The sequence below is a fragment of the Marmota marmota genome, unplaced genomic scaffold (genome assembly GCF_001458135.2).
Source record: "Marmota marmota marmota unplaced genomic scaffold, marMar, whole genome shotgun sequence".
Classification (NCBI taxonomy): Eukaryota; Metazoa; Chordata; class Mammalia; order Rodentia; family Sciuridae; genus Marmota; species Marmota marmota.
In genome coordinates this window covers 1,733,614-1,759,778 of record NW_026000222.1, presented here as the reverse complement: position 1 = coordinate 1,759,778, position 26,165 = coordinate 1,733,614, and the positions used below count along the sequence as shown (strand labels likewise).

At 63.2% G+C, this 26,165-nt stretch overlaps 1 protein-coding gene across 1 annotated transcript in view; it reads left to right on the top strand.

The window, feature by feature from the left end:
- Jph3 (junctophilin 3) overlaps nt 1-26,165 on the top strand; it is a 52,116-nt gene that overhangs the window by 18,357 nt on the left and 7,594 nt on the right. Inside the window, exons 3-7 of the mRNA XM_048792402.1 lie at nt 4,647-4,722; nt 5,455-5,681; nt 6,209-6,379; nt 21,909-22,349; nt 26,008-26,164. Of these exons, the coding sequence (XP_048648359.1) occupies nt 4,647-4,722; nt 5,455-5,681; nt 6,209-6,379; nt 21,909-22,349; nt 26,008-26,164 (1,072 nt within the window). The remainder of the gene's footprint in view (nt 1-4,646; nt 4,723-5,454; nt 5,682-6,208; nt 6,380-21,908; nt 22,350-26,007; nt 26,165) is intronic.

Sequence of the window (26,165 nt, the reverse complement as noted above, 5' to 3'; positions counted from 1 at the left end):
AGGGTGGGGCAGGGACGCAGGCGGCGGGCAGGGCCTGGGCCCCCAGCCTCCCCGGGCTCTCGTCTGTCCGTGCATCTAAATGGGTTCACTGTGGACTGTCGGGGGACGGCGGCTGCCTGAGCGGGGCTGTGGGGTGCCTGTTGCTATGCGGCTGCCCAGACTGGCCCCCGAGATTCTCCATAGGCTCTGCAACGGCCCCGTGGACAGAGCAGCCAAGAGGAGCTCAGGCGAGACTTGGTGCTTTGGGCCAGCGGCTTCCTGGCCCTGGCTGTGGGACGGTGAATTCTGGGCTGAGCGGGGCTGCAGGGCCCTGAGGAACAGGTCCAGAGGTGGCCGTGGGTGGGTGCCCTCTGGACTCAGGGCTTCTCTAGGCGTGGTCAGAGAGCAGGAGCCTAGGGCCAGGGAGGACGCGGGCCTGCTCCTGGGCGCTGCAGGGCCAGTGTGAGGACCTGGCTGATCCCAGCTGGTCTGTGGGAGCCCGTGGGAGCTCAGGCACTGCAGGTGGTGCACCGGGCCCGGCGGGTCCTGGGTGGTGTCGTCCGGGCCTCAGAAGGCGCCAGAGACAGTGCGCTTGCTTCCCAGGGCCCCTGCTTTCCTGGGACAGTGTCCAGCCCTTGGGAGAGGGAGAGCCTGGGGCTGGAGAGGACCTGCCTTCTCTGATCTGCGTGTGGACAGACGGAGGGGAGAGACAGGGAGAGACTGGCGTGAGCTTGGATGAGCCCTCCCCACCCCAGCTCCTGCCCAGCCTGCTGTACCTCTGAGGCTGGACGTGTGCACCCTCAGTCCCGCTGGCCGCCCTGACCCCAGGCCCATCTTCTGCGTCGGTAGGATCACAGAGAGGGTTCGGCCCCACCATGGTGCAGCAGGTGCCGTGCAGGTGGATGGGCCTGGTTCCAGATGTGCCGCCGGGGACTCTGCAGCCTGGCCCTGGGTGCGGGGCCTGGCTGACTCCAGTGCCTGCTTTGCCCGTGCACACGTGAGCACCAGTGTGCAGCTTGTCACCCATCACTCCCCTCCAGGGTGGTCTCCCAGGCACTGCAAGTTGGAGGGTCTGGCAGGGAGAGTGTGGCTGAGGGAAGGGAGGCATCCGGCCTTCGCTGGCTGCTGGAACCTGCTTCTCAGCCTCTGGTCTCGGTCCCAGTGGACCACGTCCAGTCTCTCCATGGCTGCTGAGCAGCCAGGGCAAGTGGCTCACCCTCTCTGAGCTTGGACATGGTCTGGTGTGTGGCTGGCCCTGTTGTCATTGCTGATGTCATCTCCAGCCCTACTCTGGAGGCCCAGCAGGGGCAAGCGAGTCTGAGCTCCTGGGTTGTGACCCAGTGCTGCGGCGATGACCTCGGTCACTCAGAGGAGGAAGCGCCATCCTGAACTGTGGACCCAGAGCTGAGTTTTCCCAATGGGCTTAGGCTTGGGGGAAGAGGGAAGACCAGAGGCCACTGTCCAGAGAGAAGCCGCAGGTGAATGGCGGGGCCTTGGCCCGGGCATGAGGGCCACCCAGCTGCCCTGCAGCAGCTGTGCAGTGTCTGGCCTGGGCAGACACGGTCACTGTCACTGCCGGCAATGACTGGAGCTGCCGGCAGGGCTGTTGGGCCAAGGGAGGGGAGTGCCCTCCCTGGGTCCTCTGCAGACACTCCAGGACCTCCCTGGGGCTCAGTGGACATGGCCACAATGAGGGCAGGAGAATCCCACGGTCCTGGAGACCAGGAGGGACACGTGGAACTTGGATTCTGAGATTGGTGTCATCACTGCCACCCACAGGGGGATACTGAGGCCTATACCGGCCCATAGCCAGCTAGGGCCCAGGCAGTGGCCGTCGCAAGGTGGGACGACAGGGCAGGGTCACAGGGAGGGCAGGGAGCCAGTGGCCACACGTAGCCATGTCATCAGTCCTGTCCAGGAGGCTGGGGGCCATTTGCTCCGTGGGCCCCCAGACTTTATAGCAAAGGGTGTGAGGTGGAACCTTCCGGCCAAGTCAGTGGGGAGACCCAGTCCTCGTGGGGTCACCCATGGTTGATGAGTGGGGCCCTCAGATGGATCTGCTGCAGGTCACCTGCTCTGCAGAGGGTGGATGAGGGGTGATCCCCTGGATGCTCATGGAGGGGACATGTGGGGTGGTGACTGCGTGCCATTGGGTACCACTCAGCAGGGCAAGTGCTTGTCATGACACAGTGTGACGCACACACAGCCTGGGGCAGGGACCTCGAGAGACCCTGCAGGAGGCTGGGTATGGTGGTGCGGGCCAGAGATCCTGTAGCTGTGGAGGCTGAGGCAGGAGGATTGCAAGTTTGAGACCAGCCTTAGCAATTTAGCCAGGCCCTGTCTTAAAAAACAAAAAAGACCTCGTAGGACCCAGCTTTGTCCAACACACTCTCTGGGGTCCCTGTGGCAGGTGGGGAGAAGGACAGGGCAGGCAGGGAGGCCTGGACGTGCCCAGTGCCTCTGCTTCAGGGCGTGCCTCCTCTCTGGCACTAACCCTGCAGCCTGAGTCAGCTGTCCCCTGGGAGTGACCCTGCTTGCTCAGGGTGAGGGCCGAGGAGGTCAGGCAGGGGAGCAGCTTCCCCAGACCTCTCCTCCCATAGGAGCAGACTGGAGTGGGCAGGTGCCTGGGGGCAGGGGTGGGCTGCAGAGGTCAGGAGAGTGCAGCTCCATGACGGTCCCTCCATGAGTTGTGGCCAGCTGGTGTCCCCGTGTCCCTGACCAGACGCTGTGTGGTGTGTGCATTTGGATCAGAGGCGGGAGGGTGACTTCCCCGTGCCCTATGCGGCCCGGGCTCTCTGGTGACTGGGCTGGAGGAGATAAGATGCTGGAAGATGTGGAACGGGAGGGTGGCATCCTTGTTAGTCCCCATTAAAGTGACGCACTCACATTTCCTTGTGAAAGTAGGACTGTGACGGGTTTGTGTGAATAGCCACTCGAGCTGTCCGCCTCCTTGGAAGTAGCTCGTTTTCAGACCTTTGTCCACGTGTCTGCAGGACAACAGCCCTGTCCTGCTGTGGTCTCCCTTTCCTCCCTCAGCTGTGGTCTGAGGATATTGTATGGAAACCCCAGAAATCAGTGACTTACAGTTGTGAACTGGTACCGTTCCGCGGGGCGCGAGCCGCTCTGGCACCTCCCACTCCATCCCACCAGAGGAGACTTGGCCTCGTCCAGGGTGTCCACACGGAGTACCCCACCTGCCCGTCGCTCACCCGGCGGCCACCAGGTCGGCAGAGAGACCGCTGTGGCGTCGGCGTGTCCAGCCGCCTGGCCTTCCTGGGGAGAGCTCTGTTTTACTGCCGTGGACTGGCCTCCGACGGTGGCCGCTTTTCCCTGGAGCTTTGCGTGGACGCCTAGGGAGGCGCAGTGTCCGCAGGCTTCGCTCCCGTGGCTCGGGCCTCCTGCTTGCCCCACTAGTGTCCTGTCCTCCCAGCGCTCCCCTCTCTTGATGGGGAACGTCTGCGCTCACTGTGCCCAGGCTATTTTGGGGCTCACTTTGCCCTCTGACCTCAGACCCAGGAGAACCGCCTGCTTTACGCCTCAGCGCGAGGCCTTCGTCAGGGCACTCGTTGGGCCTGGCGGGTCTGCGAAGGCCACTGCGTCTGGTCCCTGGTGTCATGCCCTGCAGCGGTGCTGCCCAGCCTGGGGTGGTGCAGGCCGGGCCTGGATTCCTGAATCCACGGAGGGTGCCACAGGCCAGCAGAGCCCTGCCGGTGGGCGGCTGTGGCCTGGCACTGTCAGAGACCGAAGCAGAGAGACGGGCACGTTAGAATCCCGGGCAACGAGGAGGGTGGGTGAGGGGCTGGCGGGCTCCTCTCAGGGACCTGGCTGCCTCCGGGCTGACCCGCCCCAGCCACCCAGGAAATCTAGACCTCGGGCCTGAGTCTGGGGGCTCCTGAGGGCTGGAGCCAGTGCCCACCCACACCTCAGCACCCCTGGTCCTCGCCCTGTGGGCCAGGAGGACCAGCTGTCGGGTGTGGTTAGCTCAGTCACCGTCCCTGTCCCCTCCTGTGAACCCATGTGCTTCAGATGGCAGCTCAGGGCCACTGCTCCCCTCACAGAGGCCTCTGCCTGGCTCAGAAAGGCACCGCGGGAGACGCGGAGGCGGAGCCTGTCCTGAGGCACCACGTCCAGGGAGCCCTGGGCCTGGGGGTGGAGCCTAGGGCAGTGCAGGACCCACGGCCTGGACTCTCGCTTCCCAAGAGAAGCCATCACCATTTAAAAGGCCCCAGGGCTTGGACTGATCTGGTGACTGTGGGACCTTGTTCCCTCTATTCTGACCCCAAGCCCACAGGTTGCAGCAGGAGATGGCCGGAGCCTCTGCCCTGCGGCCTGGGCTGACAGCAGCTGCCTCGCGGTCTCCTGAGTTAGGCAGCACGACTCCTGGCTTGGGGCCATGCACCCTCGTCACTGTCATCTCCATCAACGTCACTGGGTCAAGCTGACCCTGTGGCCCTCGGCACCAGTCCCGCAGGGCGCTTGGCCCTCGGAGCCAGGGTCCTGCTCTGCTTGCTGTGTACTGGAGCCCCATTTCCTGCCTGGGGAAGCTGGGTCTCCGGCTGCTGTCCCTGTGGGTCAGTTCTAACCCGAGTTAGATGGCGTCTCGCGGCTCCCCCCCAGCGCCCCAGGTGGAGCCTGCCAGAACACCCACCCCGTCCCCTGTCCGGTAGGAGACCCAGTGCAGGGGCCCTCGCTGTCCTCCCTTGTGGTGGACGTGCCAGAGCAGCCTCTGTTTCCCACAGTGAGGTGGGGTGCACTGGCCGCGGTGCAGCTCACCCCCCTTGGGGGTCTGAGGGCTGAACTTCACGTGACGTCCTGTCCAGCCTGGGGTCTAGCCAGCGCTGGGGGAGGCTGCTTTCTCTTCCTGGCTGTCTGCTTCCTGTGTCCAGTCTGCCCTTGGCCACCTGCCTGTGGATCCTCCCACTAGGACACGTGGTCTGTGTGGTTGGTGGGGTGGGGGTGCCAAGCTGGGCCTGGCCAGGGCCCGGAGGCCAGGTGCGATTCAGCTCACCCCTTGCATTTCACGAGAATGCCCCAGGGAGGGCAGGTGGGCGACCTTGGGGAGGCTGCGGTGTGTGGGGCACCATGAGGGTCTCTTTCAGTTGGGGGATGAGGGTGGCTGACCGATGCAGGGCCTGATGGACAGCCATCCAAGGGGAGAGGGGCCCTTTGCTGGGTCCCCTCCCTGCACACCACACTGGGCCTCAGGAGGGCCTGCAGTCTGTGCTGCGCAGTCGGGGACGGCAGAGAGAGGGCTGCAGGACTTCCCTGCCCGAGCCTGGAGCTCCGCCCCTCCCACCTGCGTGCCCCCTCTGCTGGCGTCTCAGTCACTCCCAGGTGGAAACAAAAGCCAGGCCGGGGCCATTCCACAGGAACTCGCCTCCCTCCTGGCTCCGAAGCTGGGAGCCCAGGCGCACACAGGGTCAGGGTCTCCTCAGCTCCAGGTCCTCTCGTGGCCTTTCCTCCCCTGCCTCCTAGAGGCCCAGCGGTCCTGTCTGGGCAGACGCCACCCAGGCCCTCCTGCAACCTGCTGAAGGGCCCAGTCCACGAACGCAGCCGGCGGGGCTGGCTCTTCCCCTGGAGCGTGGGGGACGGGGTCAGCCTGCAGCACCTGCAGACTGACCAGAGCCCAGGTCACGGCATCTGCACAGTGAGCCCTGAGGACATGGGCCCAGGGAAGGAGGACAGCACAAAAGGCTGGCCCTGTATGACCCAGAGAGCCGCAGCCCCAGGGAGACGAGGAGCAGGGTGTCCCGGCAGGCAGCATGGCCGTGAGGGCCCAGGGGCAGGTTTCTGTCCAGGTGAAGAACGTGCTGGAAGGACCTCGAGTGGCTCAGTACTGGGAGGGAATGGACCACACGTCCTGAACCCTGTACTTTAAAATAGAAAGGCAGCCTTGTGTCACATCAAACAACACTGTGACATTAAACAGGTAGCACTGACTTGAGGTAGAAGCTGGTTCTAAAGACGCCCTGAGGGCACTGGTGCTCAGGCCCCTCTGTCTGAGCAGCCCCGTCCCCGGGCTGGGACCAGTCACCAGGGAGGAAGTGTCCCACAGGGAGGAAGAAAGAGGGTGGGCGCAGCCTGCCGTGAGGACAATCAGGACCTGGCCACCAGGCCTGGGAAGCGTCAGTGACCTGGGCACATGGGCCCAAGTGACCATCCGTGACTTCAGTACCAGTGGCTCCCAGGAGGGCCGTTCTTCAGGACCTCAGTGGCCCCTCCTCTGCAGGGTCTGCCCTGAGCGCCCTGGAGCTGCGGCTGCCGTGCTGCCCAGCCTGGCAGGGCCTCTCACCTGCTCCAGACCGCTCCTGTGAGCGTGGAGACCTTTCCGGTGTCACTGGGGCTCAGGTGCCAGACAGCAAACTGGCCTCAGGGGTCGCTCAGCAAACTGAGTGGGTCGGTGAGAGCAGGCACGTGGGGATCCCGGGGCCGCAGAGCTGCTGAGTGGCCATGCCAGGGCTGTGCCAGGGCTGGGACCGGCCTGCAGCTAGCTCCTGACTCCCTCCTGCCAGGTCAGGGTCAGCGTGGGGGACTCGCCCGTCCCTGGCTCCCCTCCTGCCCACCTCGCCCTCCCGTCTGCCCTCGCGCTGCCTCCCTCCCACTCCTGCCTCTTTCCTTCCTCCTCACCTTTCTGCCCTGCCCTCCTCCCTCCCCCTCCCGGGGACCCAGGATGTGCCTGGGATGGCTGGCCTGCCGTCCAGGGTACCGTCCAGGGTTGTGGAGGGCGGGCCCCTGTGGGTGGTGTGGTGGTGGGAGCAGCTGCGCTTCCCGACCTGGGGAGTCGGGCCTCTTGCCGCAGCCAGGCTGCCACAGCCGCGTCCTCCCCTTCCCAGCCCAGATCCCGTCGGTGACTGGCCCGGTGGGGTGGCCGGCTGGTGCCTGAGGAGTGCTGAACGGGGAGCGACTACTGGCGGGGTGCCAGTCACAGCGACCTCGGTTACCACTTAGCGCAGCTCGGCTGGAGCACCCACGCGAGGTCCCAGACGGCCCCACCCTGTGTCTGCACTTGTTTGGAGGAGCAGCCCGAGCAGCCTGGCCCCAGGTGACCGGCTCGCGGCCATCTCAGATTGATGGGTGGTGGCTGCCTGTGCACTGGGTTGGGAAGGATTCTGAGGTCGATCTGGGCTGGGGGCAGGCCTCCATTGATTAGTGGTGTCTGTCATGGCCACACATGGGTGTGAGTGCCAGAGAGGCTGCGTGTCGTCACCCTGTGTGTCCACCTGGTGGTGTTCATCCTGCCACTCTCAGGCGGTTCCCAGGGCAGCAGACCAGCCTGTTGATTTGAAGTTCTAGAAAGTGAGTCTCTCATGTGCTCTGGCCCTGGTGGTCTGAATTTTTTTCCAATTTTTGGAATTGCAGTAAATCCATGTGACATGAAATCGTCACCTGAGCCGTTTGCGTGAAGTTCCATGGTGTCTGATGTGTCGTGCAGCTGTCACCATCCAATGCAGAATTCTCTGCATCTTGCAGAACTGGGGTAGAGGGCCGGGGAGCGGAGGAGCTGAGGCCGGGGCGCCTGCTCCGGGAGGAGAGGCTCAGGAGAGCCTGCAGGGTCAGCACCCCGGACAGCTCCTCGGGCCCCCGGCAGGGTCTCTGAGCCTGGGCTAGCCATTCCCTGTTGGGAAGGCAGGGCCACCTCTGTGCTGTGTCCTACACTGCCAGCCCCCGTCCTTGCTGTTACTTCATGTGCCAGTCAGGATGCAGGTGTCCAACTCACAAATGCCATACTACCCCCACTGAGGACCGAGCCCAGGGAGGCCGTGCCACCGAGACCGGGTGGGCCTGGCTGACCATCTAGGCTGGCCTGTAGCTTATGGTCCTCCTGCCTCAGCCTCCTGAGTCTCTGGGGTCATCGGGTGCACAACTGCACCTGGAAAATGTGACTTTCAGTACTTAGTATCTCAACATGACCAGTTTCTCTCGTAACTTGCGTCCTCACAGTCACCTGAGGAGGGCTCCAGGACCCCCCTGGTACCCACAGCACAGAGAGGCCCTGAGCCCTGGTTCTGGAGTGCACGTCAGCTGTGCTCTCTCACCGTGACTCGGAGACTCAGGGCCTCCACCTCCTGCTGCAGAGTCGGGACCCCCGTCCCAGGTGTAGGCTCCTCCAGGCTGCAGCACTGACCGGGACACCCCACCTGCTGAAACCCTGCAGGGACCCCGTCGTGTGCTGGTGAAGGCACCCAGTCTCCCTCAGTGACAGCCAGGACCCGGGCTGGTGCTGCCAACCTCACCAGCCCTGCGCTCACCAGTCCCAGCTGTCACCATTGTTGGGCACCCGGTGGTGACCAGAGAGATGCCGTGTGGGCAGGGCGGGTGGATCCGCCCTGGGCAGCAGACCAGCGATGGTGTTGCAGGCTCAAGGTGAGTTTCTTGGAGGTGACGGTGGACGAGCTGCAGCTCTTGTTGGAACATGAGGAAGGCGCGCTGGCTGTGGAATGGCCCCGGCTGAGGGAGTCTGTCCCCGCAGGATGGGTAGGACTGGCCGTTCTGGGAACACGGCAACAGGCCAGCTGGAGCACGGCACAGGCCATGCGTTTACTCCTTCACAAATGCTCAGTGACCACGCAGCTGCTCCCCCCAGCAACACAGGACACACGGGCCCAGAGCCCCAAGTGCCACCTGCGCCCTGTCCTCCTGGCCAACCCAGCTGCCCTCCCCTAGCAGCCCCAGGCGTGCCCAGGTCCTGCCCGTGCCTCTTGGTCACTCGACAGGCTAAGCCCTGCCCCTGTCATTCTCAGGTGGCTCCCGATGCGCCCAGCGCCACTTCCCCTGCCAGCCCGGGGGTTCTGGTGGTGCCCGAGGGGCGGCTGTGAGGAAGACAGGTGCCCCGTCAGCAGAGCCCTCTGCTCTGTTGAGGGAGCCGTGCTGCGCCGAGAAGCATGCACTGGAACATCTGGACCTTGGAACGATGCCCGTCGGGGTCCTGAACGCCCCTGTGGCCAGCCCTGTGTGCTGTCACCAGTGACTTTCCCTCTTGTCATGGCCAGGCCCGATGGCTGGGGGGGGGAGTCCAAGCTCAGGGCTTCCCGGGGCGACGGCCAGGCTACTGGCGTCTCCTGTGGGCTGTCACCCCGTCTGCGCCGCTGTCTGCGGTTCTTTCTTGCGACTTCTGCTCTCCACTTCTCAGGACACCTCCCCGCGTACACACTGTCTTAGGAAGGACAAGAGCACAGAGCCTCCGTGCCTGTGCCCGGGCAGGGCCCTCTGGCCCACAGTCCTCCTGTGCTCCTCTCACGTCCCGTCTGAGGCCCGCGTAAGTGCTGGCCAGCGGCCAGGCGCAGCCCTTGGCTCCCGCGCGTCCGTCTCTCCTCAGCTCTGCTGGGGAGAGTGGCCCGTGGTGTCCTCCAGCACCTGCAGAACCGTCTCAAGGGACACTCACCCTGCCCCGGCTGTCCCTGCATGATGCGGCCATTCTGCCACACGGCTGGTGTGCCCTGGCAGCTTGGGCCTCAGGCCCCAGGGCCCCAGGTGTGAGCCCGGTGCGGCCTCTGCATGCCCACACAGATCCTTTCCTGGAGGCTGGCTGAGGGGTGGGAATGGGTCCATGCTCAGAGGACATCGTGGCAGCTGGACAGGATTGTCCTGGGGCTCCCAGTGGGCACCGTCACTGGAGAGATGTCTGTGCCAGCTGGCCAGTGAGCCCTGGGTGGCACCCTGAGTGCTGGTGGCTCTCCCTCCTGTGCTCATGGTCCTGCAGCCACATGTGGGGAAGCCAAGGCGCAGGGTGCACGTGGGACCTGCCCAGATGCTTAGTGGCAGAGCTGGACCCCTCTTGGTGCCTGCATAAGCATCTCAGGGCCCAGGCCGCTGCTGCTGTGTCTCAGGGTGACCCCTGCCCCAAACCTCCACCGCCGAGAGCCAGGGCATCTAGCCTGCAGAAACCATGCCCCCTTCCTGGCCCATCTGTCTTGCTCCTGGCAAACAGCTGGCACTTGGTGGTTGCTCCCTGCATGGGGAGCCCAGCACCAGCTGCCCACGCCCTTCCCAGCCTCAGCCGCCCCTCTGACTTGGGGAGGGAGGAGCAAGAGCCTCTGCCTATGGGACAAACCCAGCCTGTCCTGCAGAGTGGCTAACCTTCTTCCTCAGGGCAGCTGCTCTGGGTACCACCGGGGCCTCTGAGCTGACGGGTGCCGTGGCCTCTTGGGTGACAGAGCCCCTGCCTGCTGGCTTTGGTTGGTGTTTACTCCTGCTCTCAGGCCCCAGGGGAGACAGAGCCACGGGGATGCTCCCTTGAGGCTCTGGCTGGCTCCTGGCACGAGCTGAGGTCTGTCCCCAGGGAGCTGCGGACGGTGACAACCCCTCCTCAGGCCTGCTGCGGTGCTGCCTCTGGGGACTGAAAGCCGGCCAGGAACGGCTCCCAGCTGCTCCTAGCTGTCCCGGCTGCCTGCTCCCGTCTCGGGCCTCAGTGGCCTGGGGCCTGGCGACGGCTGTCTGGGCTGGGGGTGGTCTCCAGCCCCTGGCGCCCCTCCACTCCAGCAGGACCCTCGGTCACGTCAGTGGGATTTGAGACTCAAGGTGTCTGCCTGCAGGGTGGGGGGTAGGGTGCTGCCCGGGGCCCCGGCTGGGAGCCACACTGCTCTCCTCCACACCAGGCCTAAGAGGGCCTTGGTACCTTTACGCCTGGCTCTGCCACAGGTGGGAGGAGCAGGGCCTGGGACTTGAGCCTGAGGCCCGTCCCCTGTGGGCCCCTGGGCTGCGCCCTGGAGAGTGCTGGCCTCCTGGGGCCCCCCAGAGCTCTTCTGCAAGGCAGGGTGGCCCACAGGTGGCCCGTGTGGAGGCGTGATGGAGTGTGCCCAGCTCTCTTTCTGCTGGGCACCTTTTCCACAGGGGGAGGAGGAAGCCTGGACTGAGGGGTGGTGAGCAGCATGAGGAGTGGGAGGGCCACCTGCTCAGGGCAGGAAGCAGAGCAGCAGGGCACAGTGGTGAGACAGTCAGCTGCCACCTGTGGGTGACCTGGGCGGGGGCCCTGGGGACCGGCTGCTCTGTCTGGGGAGCTGGGGCCCAGCAAGGCTGGGGTCCCCTGTCTGTCTCGCAGTGAGTGTCTGAGCAGCAGGCGGAGCCCAGGCCAGGCTGTCTGGAGCCCCAGGTGTGGACACCGTGTTGCCTGCTGTCCAAGGGCTGGGTCCAGGCCCAGGCTTGCTCCTCGAGTCTGGCCGCCCAGGCATGGAGACTGGTGGGTATCTTTCCCTGGAGTTCACCTTGGGCACTGTTTCCTAGACCTCTAAGAGCAGACAGGGTGGGGCAGCAGGGAGTGGCCAGGGGACTCCGCCAGGCCACCAGCATGGTGGAGCATCATTCTGGCATGAAGGATGATGCCCACCTGGAGACCTCCATTTGCCCCGGGCTCGAGACCCTCCAAAAAGCAAACTGCAGGTCAGAGTTCTAGGCTGGCCGGGAGGTTCTCACTGCTGTCCCTGCTGTCCCAGGTCCCTGCAGCCAGCCTGGCCTTCCAGGGAGTACCTGGCTCTTGACCTGAGGCCCTTCCCAGGTCAGCCTTGTTGGTCCTCCTTCTGAGCCTTGTATGGTTCACAGGCTGGCCAGATAGGGCCGCTGGGGTCCCACTGTCCGTCCGGCACTGCTGACAGGACACTGAGCCCCTCAGGGCTTGGTCTCAAGCCACCAGAGGAGGCAGCCTCGGTGGAAACCTCCGTGGGGCCATCCCGGCCAGGCCCGCGCTTGGCGCGTGTGTGGAATCTGTCAGGCGTGACGTGCTCACCCAGGAACACAGACGTGGATAGAAGCCCGGGTCTGACTGTGCTGAGGGGTGCGTAGGGAGGGTTTCTCAGAGCGCCATTGGTGAGAGGTTCTGGCAGTGGGACAGCCGTCCCTCCCGGGCAGTCCTGGGCCCTCTGCAGACACCGTGGGGACTCGTCCCTGGTTCCTGCATACAACGTCAGGCTTCGGGTGGGCGTTAGAGAGGCAGGCCGACAGGGTGTCTTAGATGAACCTGTGCTCTACCGTGAGTGGGAAGCCTCCCCTTTCGAGCCCAAGACCTCAGCTGACCCTGTCCTCCTGTGGCCTGGGCCCAGCCTGGCGAGTGGAGACACAGCCCCTTGCTTAGTGGGTCCCTGGGCTTCTTGAAGCTGCAGTTGCCTGCAATCCCTGGTGCATGGGGCGCTGTAGGGTGAGGGAGAAGTGGGGGTGCTAGGTCCAGGCAGGCTGAGGGGAGGGGAGGCCCGGGGAGGAGGGTGGAGGCTGTCTGAAAACCAACTAGTGTTTGCACCAGGAGCCCTGGGGGTTGTCATGGCGACTGGGATGCATCCCTCTCCCCCCCTCCCAACCCCTAGAGTGCAGCTGGCCCTAATAGGGCCTCCTCTCTGGGCTGCTGGGCTCCCAGCCAGAGGTGATCAGCCGCCGGGCAAGGGCTCCGTCTCCTGAGGCCTGGCGTCCCACCTGTGGCATGGGCGAGGATGGCCGTGAGCCTCACGTCCGGGGACAGGATGCTGAGCAGAGCCGGCAGAGCCTGGCCCTCAGTGACATCTGTCTGTGGGAGAAGTGACTTTCTTTAGAGTTGCCGTGGCCTCCCGAGTCTGCCCTGGGTGTCCCTGATCAGGGGCCGTGGAGCAGGGAGGCTCTGTGTGGCGGCGAGAGGGCACCACAGGAGGAGCTGAGAGGAGCAGGAGGCCCATCGAGGAGGGTGACATTCAGGAGGTGGTGTCAGGCCGACGGGGACCCACTGAGCGAAAAGGACGTCGGATCCCTACCTCATGCCTCACACTGAAACAAACGCCCAGAGACAATGTGCCTAAATGGGAAGCAGGGAACAGACTGGCTCCTTACTGTGAAAACCCTGCAAGTCAGCAAGAGGGAATCCACCGCATCCTGACAGCAGGACCGCCAGCCGCGACCACGGTGGACTCTCCTGTCACCCAGGGAGCGCTGGAAGATGGAGACAAGGTCGCAGTCCACCGAACTGGAGACGGTGTGGGGGACGGCCCTCCGGGGACAGAAATGGGCACAGTCTCCAGCAGAACACTGGCATCTCCAGCAAAGGGCAGGCCGAGGGACATCTCAGACTCACAGTCGCACTTCTGGGAACTGATCCTGAAGGTAGATTTGTGCCAAAGGTCAAACCTCGAGGTTACACAGGCCATGACTGCAGGTGGCAGGAAATGACAGAGAGCTGCTCCCTCTCAGCTTGGGCAGAATCCATGACCTGAGGCACCCCTGTGGTGGTCTGCGATCGCTGGCATGGAACCGTCTCCAAGGTACAGCACGAGGTCCTGGAAACAAACCCGAGACAGAGCACATGACGGTGTGGTGGCGTTTGTGCCCCAAGTTCCTCGGGTATTTGAGGGCGGGAGACCTGGGGTCCTCAGCATGATGGGGTGGGGGGAGGCTGAGCTTCCTCATCCTGAGGCCCTTGACCGCACTCATTCAGATTCTGTCAGATTTTTAAATATTCACACGGCACAACGAGGTGTTCTGGAGATAAGGAGACTGAAATACGCAGCTCATCTGTGACCCGAGCACCTTCATGTGGCCTGAAGGGAGCCTCCTAGAGTCTTAGGAGCCCGTGTCGTCATGGCCACGAGACACGTGAGTGCAGCGTGGATATTCCCACTGTGCTGTCCCATCAGCCGACCAGCACTCAGACAGCAGGTTCTGGGGCTCCAGGTTGTTAGACTGGGAGCTCAGCTGCCCAGGGCAGGCACAGAGCACCAGGAGCAGTCGGGCTGGTGTCAAGTGGGACCCCTCAGCGATGGATGGACACAGGAGCCCCTCAGGGATGGACACAGGAGCCCCGGGATGCGCGTGGGGAAATGCCATCACAGTAATGGCACGAGGGACCTGTGCTTCTGTTCTACACCTTTTTCTCTGAGACAGGTTCTACTTTCCTAATATTCTGAAAATCCTGCCCGTCACTGCATGAGGTGGCCACGCTGTGACCCCTACCAACTGGGAGCTGAAGTAGCAGGGGCAGTTCCAGGCCAGCCAGGACAACTTGGTTTGGTCCTGTGTCAAAATAAACATGAAAAGGTCTGGTGCAAAGCGCACCTGGCCTCATCCTCTGTCCCTCCACCACAATTCCCCCCCGCCTGTCCTTGTGGACAACCTGGGCAGGGGTGGGAAGGGCCGGCACGCTGTGGTGGGCCATGAGGTGCCGTCCAGGGTGAGGGCACACGTGCTGTGGGTTGTCCGTGGGGGGGCGCTGGCTGTGGAGGGCTGGGACCTGGCTGCTGTGCTAAGGGCCCCGGGCCACTCGTGTGGGCTGCCCAGGAGTTCCGCTTCGGGCCAGTGTCTAGCGCCTCAGTCTTGCTGCCACAGCTGGGGAGCCCCTACAGGCTCACCCCAGCCCATCCCCGGCCAGCCGAGGGCTCCTCTCTCAGACCCACTGCTCCTGAGCTGGTGCCTTCCTGTCCGCAGCCCTCCAGGGCCCCCAGCTGGCCTTGGGGGAGGAGGGGGACCCTGTTGACAGAGGCTGGCCTGGCCCTTCTCTGCTCCAGCCCCTGGGCCTCCACCCACTGGCTCCCCGGCCTTCACCACCCTCTCACTGCTGCCCTCTCTAGGACGCCCTCCTCGAGCAGGGTGAGCCCCCTGCTGCCCCTGCACACTCACCCCGTCCATGTGCGTTAGTGCTGTCTCCCCTCAGAGCTCCTCACCAGGCTGGGCCTGTCTGTCCCCACCTGTCCCTAGCTTGGCCCTCAAGCAAGATGGCTTCATGAGTGACTTGAGATCCAGGCCTTCCCATCTCTGGCTTCGGCACCTGGCTGGTGACATGAAGCCGTGATGTGGGGATCACTGCCAGAGCACTGTGGGCGGAGGTCCAGCTCTGTGGACCTTTGGGTCAGACACTGGCAGCTGGTGGCTGTGCTCCAAGCTGTGTGGGGTGCAGAGATGGGGGCTCTTGTGGGAGACCTGCTGTGACCAGTGGCTGGCCAGCTGTGAGCCTGGGGAGCACTTGCCCATCCTGGGCCCTGGGCTGGCACTTGGCTCTGCAGATGGCCATGGCAGGATCTGCCCTGGCTGACGCTGGCCTGCAGGGCCTGGGGAGTCCTGATCCGGGTCCCTGCGGCTGACCTCTGTCAGGCCCCGCAGCCCTGGGCTCCTGGCTGGGCATCTGCATGGGGCAGGGCCTGCTGCTCCCCTGACCCCCACTGTGTGGGACTGTCTGCCCCCTCCCTCCAGGAGGCGGGGTCGCCTTGACAATCCAGGGAGGTGACAGTTTCCTGGTCTCCAGTAAAGTCTCGGGGAGGCCAGGCTTCCTGACCGGGCAGGGGACTCTTCGTCTTTGCCCTGGAGTTTGGTTTAGTCAGAGCCCGGCTGAGCCACGGGTTAACGGGGCTGGCTGGAGGCCAAGGACCCAGGGAGAGTTGAGGATGAGCAGTGGCTTCAGGTGACACTGTTGTGGAGACCACCCACTATTGGCTTCCCCACGCTGCTGAGGCGAAGCCCCACAGGCAGGGCTTACACTATGGGTTCACACCCCCTTGGGGGTGCGCGGGAGGCAGAGGTTCAAGACCCAGGTGTTGGTGGGGCTGGTCTTCAGGAGGCTGGGGGCCACGCATGGTGGCATGTGCCTATGACCTCAGTGCTCAGGAGGGTGAGGCAGGGAGATCACAACACCAAAGCCAGCCTGGGCAACTTAGCAAGGACATGGGGGACGGGGGGCTCAGTGGTAGAGTGCCTGGGTTCAGTCCCCAGTGCCAAAACCACGGCCAAAACCAAACAGGAAATAAGCGGCCGGGGAGAGCCTGTCCCCGCCTCTGTCCTTCCTCCCGGGTGGCGGCTGGCTCCGTGTCTTCGGCCTGCCCTATCAGGTCTGACCCTGGGTCCAAACCCCCCTTTCCATGAGGACGCCAGTCACGTGGGGTCAGCATCTGCCCTGATAGCCGCGCGACCCCCGAGCAAGGTCCCCGTGTGGGCACGTGGGCTTGGGCCCCAGCGAGTCTGTCCTGGGGCACAGTTCAACCCCTGGGAGTCTCGCACGCCCCTTGTACCACCTGAGAGCAGCCACAGGCAGATGGAGCCCGTCCTCCCGGGGTGAGCTGGGCCTGAAGTGACAGGCCACTGAGTCCCTCTGCTTGCAGCCTGACCTCCTGCCTACCTGCTGCGTCTCTTCACTTCCACGGGCCTCGGTTTCCTCACCCGGGGGGCTGTGGGGACTCGACCCCCTGCCTGTGCCCCCAGTGGCCCCGTTCCTGGTGTGCCCTCGTGGCTGGGCTCCCAGTCAGCCACGATGCTCTGTCCACGGCTGTCCCCCACCAGCCCTGTCTCTGATGTCACGGCACGTGTTCACCCAGATGGGTGTGGATGAGGGGGACAGATGCGGGGGATGGGGAGGGAAGGAGAACCTGGATCCAGGGCACCGTCAGAGGCTCCCTGCCTGGCCTCCAGGTGGCCCTGTTACTGTCCAGCTATGGCCCCTCACCTGCCCTGGGTCCTGGACTCTTCCTGGGCCCCCAGCAAGCAGCTTAACCTCATCTGCAAAATGCGGGCATTCCTGAGCCCGTGGGGGGGGCTGCGTGGGAGGGGCTGAGCCGAGCAGGCGGCCCCCGCAGCCTCAGGGAGGGCGTTCCCCGGGTGTCCCCTGCAGTCCTTGGCCAGGAGGTTGAAGCAGGACAGTGACATGAGAAGAGAGTGAGGGACGCTGGTGTTTGTTAACTTCCTGAGGCCACGACTGGTGTCCTTGAGCCTCAGCGGGAGCCTGGGTGGGGCGAGTCTGTGAGGCAGGTGGCGCTGGCCTCGCGCCGCTCTCCTTCCACTTAGCGCCCTCGATGGCCACGCGCCGCTCTTCAGCTGGAAGCAGCTCCTCGGTGTTGACTAATGCCCGCGAGAGGGTGGATGGCTCCGCCAGTGCCGGGCAGAGGACCCTGCTCAGGGACTGGCCCCTGCCTTGTCTCACCTGGACCTGGCTCTCGCCCGCCAGCTTTTCTTCAAGGGAAAGGCGTTATCTATTGTGCCCAGAGATGCTTTGTCCCTCCACTGTCTAGTCCATGGGGACGCAGACAGGGTGGCCCTGCTTTCCTGGGACTCAGGGTTAGCAGGAGACGGCTCGGCACGCCAGCAGCTGAGGCTTCTCGAAGCTCTTGGCAGGGATCTCACCTCAACTGCAGGTGCACGAAGGCTTTGGGTGGGGGCGTGGCACCTGGGTCTTAGGGAGAGCTGAGTCAGGTCAGGTGAGGAGGACAGAGAGGGGGAGAGAGCAGTAGGTCCAGGAAGAGCCACCGGCCTGCATGGCTCGGCGGGAGGCCTGGGCCAAATCTATGAGGACGAAGGCATCTGTCCCTGGAGCATGACTCAGGGGTCTGTGGGCTCCCAAGTGCTGCGGTTGACTAGCAGTGCCTGCCGTGGTCAGAGGAAGGCAGGACGTGGCCGCACACCTGCCACTGTGTGCCCTCCCTCTAAAGTCCCAGGGGGGATAGCTGTTGTGGAGAAGAGGGGCCCATGTCCTAAATCCATGCTCAGCTGCCCGTGCTGCCCGTGGCAGTGAAGTCAGAGGTGCAGAACAGACGTGGAGGGCATCCCTTCCTCTCCCACCAGGAAGCCACTTCCCTGCAGGCACAGGAGACGGGGCCGGAGGTGAAGAGGGCACTCTGAAGGCGCCTGGAGCAGAATTCCTGCCTCTGGAGCCTCGCTGTGGCTCCGGGGCCTTCCTCTGCCAGAGACCCCCAGGTCTGCCCTGGCCCCCGAGTAGTACCTGCTCCCTGTCCTGGGCAGGCACTGGAGGCAGGAGCCCCTCTGCCCATCCTAAAGGCCTGGGCGGGTGTCCTGGAGTCCAGCCTGAGCCTCCACAGCGAGCCTGGCCCCAGGAGGAGAGCCAGGCAGAGCCAAGGTGCAGGGCGCCCAAGTTTCCTGGGTGCCGACAGACTGCCACTTACCAAGGGCTGGGCTGACACTTGCTCTCCCGTGGATCTGTTGGGTGCAGCGGCACAGCCCGTCACCCAGCTACTTGGGAGGCCGGGGAGGGGAATCATGGGTTCTCCAAGCCTAGGCAACTTAGCAAACTCCCAAAATAAAAAGGGCTGGGTGTAGCTCCGGTAGGGTGCCTGCCTCACACGCGCAAGGCCTTGGGTTCCGTCCCCAGCACCACAGGCGCAAAAGTCAAACGGTCTCTCTGGACTAACGGCAGAGTGGAGGCAGGGCTGCCCCCTGTTGGGGGCTCCTTTCCTTCCAGCCTTCCAACAGGCACCCCTCAGGAACAGGCAAGAACTGCAGACGGCAGGTGACCCCTGGTGCACGCAGCCCAGCTCTGGGGTCGACCATCCCTCATCTGCCGGGGCACCCGCGTCTCCAGCAGCGTTTTATCGAGTCTGTGTCTGACGGACGTTGGTTGCCCTGGCACCCTTTCTGGGGCTGTCCTAGAGAGGTTCTCCTCATGGTGCCCGCATCTGTGGTCACACGCCTCGTGCCTATGTGCACAGGGCACCCAGTGCAGGTGCAGGAGGTGCTGGCATCTCAGTGACACTAGCTGTGCAAACACACGCCTTCCTCTTGGGGTGCAGGTCCCCTGGCTCTGGTCCGAGCTGGACACCATTCCGATCGTCCATCCTCGGCTTCCTTCGGTTGCATGGCCTCCCTGCTGGCCAGCCTGTGCCTGGGAACTCCCTGTTCTGGCCTGTGTGTGCAGCGCCCTGCAGGAGGACCCAGCTGCCTTTGCCCACTGGATGCCCGGCCCCAGCTGGCCTCTGCCAGTAAAGTGCCTCCTCCTGGCTGTGGACGTCAGCCCACACCATCCCAGCTGGGCAGGGAGACCTGTCCCAGGCACATCTCCTCCCACAGTGTGGCTCAGAGAGAGCGGGGTCACGGAGCTCCTCCAAGTTTTGGCGGCCACCTCCACTCCAGGTTGCAAAGCTGGTCATGGGGGCCACACCCACAGGGCCTGCTGGGCGCAGATGATCAGCCTGTGTGCAGGGCACGAAGAGCAGGAAGAGTTGTCAACACAGCCACATGGAGTGCCTCGCCCTGCCTCTTGTCAGAGAAGACGCTGGACCCCACCTGCCCCACACCATCCAGGTCCACCGTGGAAAGTGCCTCCGTGGGCCACACTGGGCCCTGCTGCGTGGACTCTGCTGTGTTGGGTTTCTGTTCTCGCGACTAAAAGGCTCAGGGGTCACTCCAGTTAAACTGGGCTGACTGGGCTGCACAAAATAACCACAAGAGACACAAAGACCTTTTTCTTTGGGGTCGCTGTGACGGCTCCTCTGACCTTAAGGGTCCGCAGAGAGAGAGAGAGAGCACGAGCACGTGCTGACCCCTTTTATCGAGGAGAAGCTATTCAAATGAGGCCAGGGGTCAGGTTTCAGGGGCTGAGTCTATCTTCATGCTGTCCACTGTCAGCAGGTTGACTGACACCTGGGTAGGCCACACCCAAGGGCACAGTAAGAGAAGGGGTACACACAAGGCACTTCCATGGAAGATTCTATCCTAAACAGGGCAAGGGGTTGTATTACAAAGGAACAGGTAAGCGTAGCTCCACCCATGGGGCTGTAGCAAGACACACCCATGCACAAGACACCGACCCTCGCACCCAAGAAGGGTGCCACATTTCTGCGACTGAGCACCTCAGCACCCAGCCGGGGAGTGTAACTCAGTCACATGTAAGGTTGGCCTCCCACAGTGCTGCACTCACTTCCTGTGGCCGCAGCAGCCCCCATCAGGGTCTTCGCAGAAATCCCCACAGTCCGTCATTTGTACAGTGAGTGTGCATTAGTAACAGTGAGGAAGCCCCGGAGTCCTGTGGGGGAGGAGCTTCCTCCGGGTCAGGGCCTGGGCTGCCCCCTCTTCTGAGCCAAGTGCAGGGTGAGCAGCCCGAGGACAGCGAGCCCTGGCTCTTCCAGAGGGGCCTCCTCTGCTCTGCAGCCTGGGCTCGGAGTCCCCAGCCTCACCTCCCCAGTGCTCAGTCTCTGGATCACTGTGTGCCTCCTGCTGGGGGCCTACCCCAGACCCTGGGACAAAGGTGACCGGGAGCTTCCTGGGCAGCTTCAAGTCTCCCTTACCAACTGACAACCCTGTGAGGCAGGAGTTCCCAGCAAGAACCCGGGAGTGGAGGGGACCGGGCCCAGCTGCCCAGCAGCCGTGCGGTGCAGCCGGAGGTCAGCCCTGGCCCAGCACCAGCATTTCACGCACAGCAAAGGGGCTGGGTCCTGAGACAGTGGCAGGTGTTTTGTCCACACTGAATGGTGGCTTAGAACCTCACAGGTCACTGGTGGGACTGGAGGGAAAGTTACGGGCACAGGGTCTCCCTTGGGGGTGATGCAATGTTGGAGGTGATGGCTGCACCCGCGCTGAAGGCCAGTGGGTGGTGTCCCTCCATGTCATGTGACTTCCACCTGGTCAGGCCAGTGGGTGGTGTCCCTCCATGTCATGTGACTTCCACTTGGTGAGGGAAAAGTAAAAAGAAAGAAAACCTTAAAAAGTCTATTTGGCATGAGGTTTCCAGAATGAGTGGAGACAAAACGGACTGTTGGCTGGGAGGGGGTGACCGATAGAGGCCACGGGTCCCCTTGGGGCAGGAGCACCTAGGACAGTGGCACAGCTCTGCGTGCCTGGGAACCACCCTGAGGCGGGTGCAGGCCTGTGGGTTCTTTCTCAATGAAACCGCTGTGGCCAAGGAGACCCAGGGACCATGGCAGGGAGAGGCTGCCCGGCTGGGCTGTCAGTGAACTGGGGGGTGCGTCGCTTGCCCCGGGTCCTTGGCCACCCAGGCTCCCTGAGGCTCCAGCCGGGCCTGGTGTCTCCACAAGGGCAGGCCATGTTGGACCAATGCGTTGTCCACTTTGCAACCTTGCAGACCTCAGGGCACCCCGCTGCTCTTGCTGGTTAGTGGGGCTGTCCATCTGGGCATCAGAGGAGGCACTGAGCAGCGGCAGGCAGGGGTGGCCACCCTGAGACTGCCAGACTAGGGTGAGTGTAGATGTCCCGCAAAGTCCCCAGGTGGGGACTGCAGCAGAGAGCCCCATGATCAGCACACATGCTGATCATCTGCGCCCAGCAGGCCTGCAGCAATGGCTTGACACCGGCTCATCAGAGATAGTAAGTCAGGTATTGATTAGTGCTTAATTAACAGGTTTATCTCTTGACTCCCTGCCCCTATTTTGTGTGTGATCACAAACACCAGATTCTCAAGGAATCTTCTAGAAGGTGGTCCTCATACTCCATGGGACATGCAGCCATAACTATGTTGAGAAATTACAGATTCTCCCATTTCCAAGAAATAAAACTATGCGAGGACAGAATCCTGCCAGTGCTAAATTCCGGCCCAGGGCTTTCTCTCGGGTCTCTGGGGCTTCCTCCCAGCAGTATGGCGGAGCCAGGGCAGGAATGCCTGGAGCCCACGGGCTCTCTGCAGCTTGCTTCATTTCCTGGAAGCATGTCTGGTGGCGGTTTATATTTCTGTGTCTGCATACATGACAGAGTCACCTTCTCTGGGAAAGTTGTTCCTGTTAGCACCGAGGGATTTTGAAGAGAGCAAACCCGGTCTCTCCCAAGATTCAAGGGTTTCCAGGCTTAGCCCGTGGATGCCCAGTGACAGGTGCTGCAGGGAGAGGGATCAGGCAGCTTAGGGCTACAGAGGACTCAGTGTGTCCCCAACAGGCGTCCAACCCCGTCCTGAGCATGCTGGTGTCAGGGGCAGGGCCTTTGACAGGTGACCAGGTCATGAGGGTGCAGACCCCACAATGGGATCAGTGCCTTCTAAGAGGAGGCCCCAGAGAGTTCCCTGCCCCTTTCTCCATGCAAGGACGAAGTGGGAAGGTGTCATCCCGTGTGCTAGAAAGCGGGTTCTCCCCAGACGTGGAGCCTGCTGGCACCTTGATCTTAGACCTGCAGTCCCCAGACTGGGGCAGTGGTGCCTTGGCCACTGTGGCCTTGGCCAGCCGACAGGACTGAGTGGGAAGAGGCCGCCAGAGCAGAGCTGGGGGCAGCCCACAGCCGCCCACACCTAGGGTCATCCTGGGCCAGAGTTGATGGGGGGTGACTGACAGGAGGGCATCGGGGCACTCCTGCCGCAGGACTCATTGGTGTCCCCTGTCATGGCCTGGGCTCCCTGTGCCCACATGCAGGATGCTGGTCGATAATGAGAACAAACACGTTCTGCAGCACATCTGACACGCCGGGCCGGGGGATTGGTGCCAGTGATGTTTGTCGAATGAATGAGAAAGGTCCGGAGGGCCGAAGGCAGCCGCCGTGCACCAGCCTCCGCTCTCGGTCTTACTGGGTGTGCAGGATCGTGGGCACGAGGCCTCAACCCCACCACCTCTGCTTCCCGTCCCCCTTCTCATTCCTCCCGTATTCCCCCAGGACCTCCCACTCGCGGGCCAAGGCTGAGGCCGCCCTCACCGCGGCTCAGAAAGCGCAGGAGGAAGCCCGGATTGCCAGGATCACTGCCAAAGAGTTCTCTCCTTCCTTCCAGCACCGGGAGAACGGTGAGTCTGCTGCCCCCCAGGCTTCCAAGGCTGGGTGCACGCCGGGCGGTCAGGCATGAGATGTGTCCCCGTGCCCCAGGCCAGCTGGCCTCACATGGGTTCTGCCCCAGAAGCTGACATCCTGCTGGTGGCCACCGCTTTTACTGGAGCTGCATGTCCCAGCAGGGCCTCCTCAAAAATTTCAGGTGGCCCCAGGGTCCATGTGTCTGTTTCCAGGTGTGCTGCCTCTCCCTGTCTGCTGCCATCTTTCTAGAACATTCTGTGATAATGGATATCTCCATCTGTTTGCTGTCACGTGGCAGCCACTAGCCTTGCGTGGTGAGAGAGACTAAGGAGCTGGGCCTAGTTTCATTCAGTCCTAACTTGTCTGCTTTTAGATGCAAATGGCCTTGTGTGGCCACTGGCTGCTGCATTGGCAGGTGAGGCTCTGAGTACTGGACAGCAGCTCCTTCCATGTCCCATCAGGTTCAGGAACCTCAGCCTTCCCTGCAGGAGCCCATGTGGACCGTGTGCTCTCTTCTGGACTCCATACGACAGGCCCAGGGTCATGAAGGCCTGCTGTGTTGTGTGGTGGAGGGGCTGTGCTGGCAGAGGTCACAGAGTCATGGCCCACTGGCTCCCAACCTGGCCTCTCTGGGAAGCCAGGGGACAGGGCTCCCTCCCGTCTGCACCTCTGACCGGCACACGGGAGGGCTGAGTGGAAAGCTGCTGGCGTCTGGGGATGGATCCAACCCTGCAGCCCTGAGCTGCCTCCTGGCCTTGGGGCAGGGACGGTCCCCTGGGCCAGCAGACAGATTGGTCCTCGCTATCTCTTTTCTCTGGTGTCCTTCCTGTACTGGCCCAGACGTGGAATGTGGCCGTCCTCCTTCCGCACTCTTCCCTGGCTGGGTGCCTGCTGCTCCTAGCTAGAGGTACAGTCAGGAACACAGAGCACCCCTGGTCCCCACTGCCTGTGGCTGAGTCGGTGGGCTCTGCTTTGTCCTTGATGGGACCTCAGCTGTGACCTTGGGCTAGGAAGTGGTGTCCTGACAGGTCTGCATTCTTGTGAGTTGCCCACCCCTTGTCCTCCAACCCCAGCCTCTTCTCTGGACACACTGGGCCCAGGTGTGTGAGCCGGGTGGACACAGGCCACCAGCCCTGTGCTCAGACCATTAGGCGCCTGGTGACACCAGCCACACGAAGAACCCTGGAGGACTTGATGCACAGTCCCCACGCCTGGGTCGCCCAAGTCCCTTGCACAGGTCGCGAGCTGACTCCACTGCTGGCCTCTCAGAGCCTCGGTTTCTCCATCTGTGAGGGAAAGGGAGGGCCACAGTGTCTGAGGCTCCTGGGTGCGCTGAATGGCCCAGGAGCATCGTCCACCTGCGGCTCCAAAGGCGAGGACTGTGTTGGGAGGAAGGGCTACCTAGATGCAGTTAAGGCCAAGATGGGGAGGTGGGATCATCCTGGATCAGTAAAGCTCTTAAAATACCGCCCAGAGACACCCAAGCCAGGAGGGTGTGGCCACAGCCCAGGAGTCTCACCAGAAGCCGCAGAGAGGCCAGGAGCAGATTCCCCTAGAGCCTTGGCAGAGCCCCACCCGCAGCTTGGCTTCAGAACCCCACCCCTCAGACCCCCAAGAGAGAACATCTGCTGTTTTGTGCGTAGTGTGTGGCCCCGTGACCCTGGTGTGGGCCCTGGAGCCAGGCCTTGGCTGCTGTTTCGGTCCAGAAGCCGGCTCCTGGAAGCATCCCTCTTCCTCGGGACAGAACTGAAGCTAGGGCTGCTGAGGCAGCTTGAGCCCGGGCTCCATGCAGACAGCATGAAAGGATCGAGGCCAAAGTGGGAGCGTGTGCAGCTCAAGGCCAGAGCCTTCTTCTTGTGTCCTGCTCTTGGGCTCTGGAGCATGGGCAGCATCACAGGAGCGCTGTGGGCACTGGACACTGCCCAGCCTTGGCCCAGGGACCTGGAGGACCCGGGCCTGCCCTCCCTTCCTGTCCACCGGGTCCTGCTTCCAGGAGCCTCTGGGGTTCTTGGCTGTCCCTCCTGGGCCTTCCCTCCACAGTGCCTCCTGCCAGGAGTTGGATCCTGTATCTCTGATTAGTGCTGAGTCTTCTGTGTCGAGAGTACTACAGGCAAATGAGCCCAGGCCAGGGACTGGGGGCCATTGAGGCCACTGGGCATCTTGCAGCTACTCCTCACAACCAGAAGCTGCGTCTCCTCTTGGCAGATGAAGCCAAGGTTGAGCGCAGTAGCTTGCCCGAGGTCCTGGAAGCCAGGAGGCAGAGCAGGGCCTGGCTCCCCACCCTGAGCTGCACCTGCTCGGACAGCAAATCCCAGAGTTTCAGCCGGGGAGAGGGCCACCCCATATAAGCCGCCTGCACCTGGAGGACCTGCAGCCTTCACCGGGGAAGTGGGGACATCCAAACCAGGAGCCTGGTTTTCTGCAGGGCAGTGTCCAGAGCCCACAGCGCTCCTGTGATGCTGCCCATGCTCCAGAGCCCAAGAGCAGGACACAAGATGAAGGCTCTGGCCTTGAGCTGCACATACTCGATCCTTTCATGACGTCTCCAGGAGCCACAGCTCTGTGCGGTTAGCTTGAGCTGAGCGCCACCTCCCCACACGGCAGTACTGGCAATTGGGGTGCCAGCCTTCCTCTAGGCCTCACAGGAAAGGCCACAGGGCCATCTGCAGACTCAGTGTCCCAGCTTGCCAGACCCCTGGTGTCTGGGCACAGGGTTGGTGGCCCTCAGAAGCCCAACCCCAACCAAGGGGGTGGTGTGGTGAGGCACGACTATGGGGGCTCTGAGCGTGGGGCCCTGAAGAGAAGCAGGCGAGGCGGGAACCCAGGCTGGGAGGTGGACACACGGGTCTAGTGTGGCTCTGCATGGACCCATCCCCAGCCTGGCTCTCTGTGTGGATACCCTGGTAGCCCCAGCCCTGTGAGCACAGAGGACCAGTCACTGAAAGGGGCTCGGAGACTGCCCGGCCCACATCCCCATGACTCACGGGGACACCAATCTAGGGGGCTGTCCCTGGCCCAGGGCCACATGCCAGGGTCACCACCCAGCCCTGCTCACTGCTGCCTGGGCACCTGAGATGAGATCAGGGACACAGTCTTGTGTTGACATGTGAAGTGACTGTGCCACTGTCACTGGGGCCTGGCCTGTGCGGGGCTGAGGACAGACATCAGAGGCTGGATGTGTGGGTGCCTGGGCTGTCTGCGCCTCCAGGCACGGGCTGGGACTCGACTGAGGCAAATGTCTGTTCACTGTGGAGGCCTGAGCAAGGCAGGGAGGGGCCGGACCTGGCCTCATGCTGGCCCCAATCCCAGGGGAAGGCACAGGCCTGAGGCAGTGGGGTGGGTAGTGACACGCCGTGACACGCCTGGCGTCACCAAGCCTCAGGACCTGTGGGAGGCCAGCCAGTGTGTGATGAGGGACCAGGCTGAGGGCTGTCCACTGCCATTGCTGTGACCTGGGGCCGCCCAGGCATCCTTAGAGTGCACAGTGGGTAGCGTGCCCCACCAAAGGGCCCTGGGAGCCACTGTTACCAGTCTCTCCCTCTGCCCCGGCGCCTCCCCTGAGCAGGGAGCACCCTGCCCTGGGCCTTCCTGCCCCGGGGCCTTGGAGGAGCAGGCTCAGGGTGACCCCCGCTGCGTCTCTTTCTCCTCACCAAGGGCTGGAGTACCAGAGGCCGAAGCACCAGGGCTCCTGCGATGACATCGAGGTGCTGTCCACCGGCACACCGCTGCAACAGGAGAGCCCCGAGCTGTACCGCAAGGGCACCACCCCTTCAGACCTGACCCCGGATGACAGCCCGCTGCAGAGCTTCCCC